General features: G+C 34.9%; 1 protein-coding gene across 3 annotated transcripts; it reads right to left on the bottom strand.

Moving 5' to 3' along the window:
* Nucleotides 1-554: 554 nt before the first annotated feature.
* Nucleotides 555-1,840, bottom strand: LOC131429450 (protein OPI10 homolog). 3 transcript variants are annotated; one of them, XM_058593580.1, is made up of 5 exons: nt 1,792-1,840; nt 1,600-1,740; nt 1,407-1,536; nt 1,087-1,319; nt 555-1,030 (listed from the first exon to the last, which is right to left on the bottom strand). In XM_058593580.1, exons 2-5 carry the CDS (start codon nt 1,636-1,638, stop codon nt 833-835), a joined length of 600 nt encoding a protein of 199 aa, XP_058449563.1. In that variant the 5' UTR covers nt 1,639-1,740; nt 1,792-1,840; the 3' UTR covers nt 555-832. The 3 variants fall into 3 exon arrangements, with proteins under 3 accessions (XP_058449563.1, XP_058449565.1, XP_058449564.1); XM_058593582.1 differs by having other exon boundaries at nt 1,600-1,712; nt 1,788-1,824; XM_058593581.1 differs by having other exon boundaries at nt 1,788-1,804.
* Nucleotides 1,841-3,123: the final 1,283 nt, after the last annotated feature.

The following is a 3,123-nucleotide window of genomic DNA, read 5'->3' as shown; positions in this document are numbered from 1 at the left end:
ATTTGGTGCTGCCCATAATACCGTGAGGAGAACTCGACTCCGGGAAGGAATCAAGTCGTATCTAGCTAGCAAACAGCCAAATCGAACCATAAAACAGAATAGTGTGGTCAAAATTCGTTCTCGGAAACTATATGACCAGGTGCTGATCAAGTTCGCCGGGTGTCGTCTGATGGACCTTGTGGTAATTGTTTAAGTGCGAAGGTCAAATGACTAAAACTTCCGGTTCATAAATATTTTGTAGACTTCATCATGCGGACTTTACATTTCTGTGCAACCTTTAAAGACAGTTTGACGCTGCTCAGAATTTGAACTTGCATTCAAAAATATAAACAAATGATTTTTCCAAATCAAATTGCATTTATCCTAGTTTTACTTTCAGCCACTTAGGAGTGGGGTAATACAACATAAATTAAATTATTTCAACCTGCTGAACATGTTGATACGTTTAGACAAGGAAACCAACCAACTGAAAAAAGAATCTGAAATACTCGCAAACAGGAAGCATCAACTGGGAATTATTTCGAGAAGTACAAAGCCTGCATAAGAAAAAAAACTGCAAAATAAACAAGAAATTGTATTCAAAGATTATTTAATACACTGCTTAAATCTCTTTTAAATCGAGTGAAATGCTAAGAAACACCGTCATTGCTTAAGATGATGTATCTTGAAAACAAGACAAATCGATTTTCAACGCATATCGGCAATGAAACTCGTTATTACCCTCTGCTTATTCAGTTATTTCAAAATTCGTTTTTTTTTTCATTAATTCAACCTGTCCTGTTCATTGTGTTAGTCGTGATTACATCATTTGACTAGCAGAGCTCGACTAGACTTAGCTTTTCCAGAAGTTAGGATTTTGTTGCAATCGACGCTGGAAGTTTGTGAACCAGGTTTGAACCGTTGACAGAGGCACAAATGTTTCGTTAGGATTCGGCACCATTTGCGACTGAGTAACGGAAAAGCTACTGACAAAGTTGAAAAAATTTTCAATCATCTTCTGGCCGAACTGGAAGTACGTATCAGGGCTGGTCTGGAGAAATAAAAAAGAATGTGGTATATAAAAACTTTCAATTGAAATAAACTAACCGTCGCTGGGGTTTGCTGAACCAATGATGCTTCTGGTTCAATAGAAACACCAATTTGTGCGATATGCGATATAGGCAGATTAACGCCGAATGCATTCACTGGGCTACTGGGGTTCATTTCGTCGAGTTTTTTCAACTGGGATATTTTGTATATGGCTGAGGGTTTACTATTCGATAAAAATCCCAATAGCTGCCACATTGGAGGTGCATTAGGGTCAGGCCAACTGAAATACACTAAACATATATTTAATATAAATACATTTATTCTATATTAGGTTTTCAGCTGTTGATATAAAATGGATTTCAGACTTCTGTACTTACCAGCACCTGCCATTCCCTCAGGGAACGGTGTTGTACCCGTTAAGAATACAACCACATGATTCAAATTATCAGCTTCCGGAATATTTATCAAAAATTTGGAGTCAGACACTTGTTGAAAATCAGTTTGAACCTGTAATTACTTGACTGTATAGTACAATAAAATGCAAAAACACAGTTTTTACTGTGAATTTACCAGTCTTCCCGAAACAATAACTCCTAGAGCGTTCAACATTTTACTGAGTTAATACAACACTTTAATACATTAATTCAATCTAATGGAACTATCCACTTAGGATTTGTTTATATCTGTGGTATGAAATGTATACAAGACACACTTTTGAAACAATAATTGTAATTCCGCAAAAGAAATTCAGCATATACCTACTAGCTTTCTCCGGGGGAAAATGTACACAAATAACCAATGACATTACAAAAAGTGAGGTTAGCCTACTTTTGATATTAGCAAGCGTTGCCAGCATTTTCATCAACTCAATTCATTCTTAACGTACGGAAAAATCAATCTAACGCATTTTAGGTAATTTGAAAATTGTTTGCAATCATACCCGCATAAACGCATACCATGAACTAAATATACCAGATATCGCCAAACGTTCAAGAATCTAACTTAGATTCAGGTATGGCAAAAAACGGATCCGTTCTGCATGGTACTCACCTTCACTCTTGAGCACACCACCAGGAGTATTGAATCGACGACACGACCTGCCACTCGTCTACCAAAACTGTATCGTAAATTTAACTACCCCTCAGTAACTGGTAATGTCAAAACGAAATAGTTTGAAAATTCATTGATATTGGCAACAAATACCGAAAATTATTTATTCCGAATAACAGTTACCTTAGTTACCAATGTTGTCAAATTGAAAAATGTAAACAATTAAAACGGAATCAAAATGTGATTTGTGTGAATCGGAAAAAATGCTATTATGTTCTTTATAAAAGCAGAAAGTTCCATCGAAAGAATTCGAAGGGTTATAAATTGAAGATCCCCGGCTTGTTTCAGAAAACATTACCATCTAACATCACACTGAATGAACCACACGTGGATCATAGAAAAATTAACAATAGCTTCTAAAAAATTCTCGACTGTCTCTGATTCGATTTTTGTGCACAATTTCTAAATAAAAGTGTGAAAGGAACAAATAAACATGTCAAATACATATTCATTACATGTTATGTTTAGGTAATAACATAATTGAACCAAATTTTCAATTTTTTAATAACATATTTAAACCAAATTTCCATTTTTTTCAAATTTGGGCCTTATAATCATCAAATTATCAATTTCAAGTACATGTTTTTCTGTTTTCGTTAGTTCTAACCTTTTCGAGTCTTATAACTTTGCTATTTCTCAGTGAAACATAACATGAATATGTCGTGAAATATGAGGGTATGATCGACGACACGACCTGCCACTCGTCTATCAAAACTGTATCGCAAATTTAAGCACCCCTCAGTAATTGGTAATGTCAAAACGTAATCGCTTAGAAAATTGATGAGACTGGCAACAAAAGCTTAAAATTGTTGATTTCAAATAACAGTTACCATTTACCTTAGCTACCATTGTTGTTATGTTGAAACCAAACGTGATTGTTAACACCGGAAAAAATCTAAAATGATCAGTAATGGAACGAAAGGAAATGTTTTTTTTTCTCCAGGAATAGTTTTCCAAGAAAATTGAGCGAATAATTAGAGTCGT

This window comes from Malaya genurostris, chromosome 2 (assembly GCF_030247185.1).
Source record: "Malaya genurostris strain Urasoe2022 chromosome 2, Malgen_1.1, whole genome shotgun sequence".
In the NCBI taxonomy this organism is placed as follows: Eukaryota; Metazoa; Arthropoda; class Insecta; order Diptera; family Culicidae; genus Malaya; species Malaya genurostris.
Note: the sequence above shows the minus strand (reverse complement) of the source record. Positions and strands in the feature narration are given on the sequence as shown.

Bases quoted from the DNA above. Each gene is read 5' to 3' on its own strand.
- LOC131429450 (XM_058593580.1), bottom strand. From the start codon at position 1,638: ATGTTGAACGCTCTAGGAGTTATTGTTTCGGGAAGACTG. The intron at 1,320-1,406 runs GTAAGTACAGAA...ATATATGTTTAG, and splicing joins TGAGGGAATGGCAGGTGCTG to TGTATTTCAGTTGGCCTGAC. The intron at 1,031-1,086 runs GTTAGTTTATTT...TTATTTCTCCAG, and splicing joins TTCAGCAAACCCCAGCGACG to ACCAGCCCTGATACGTACTT.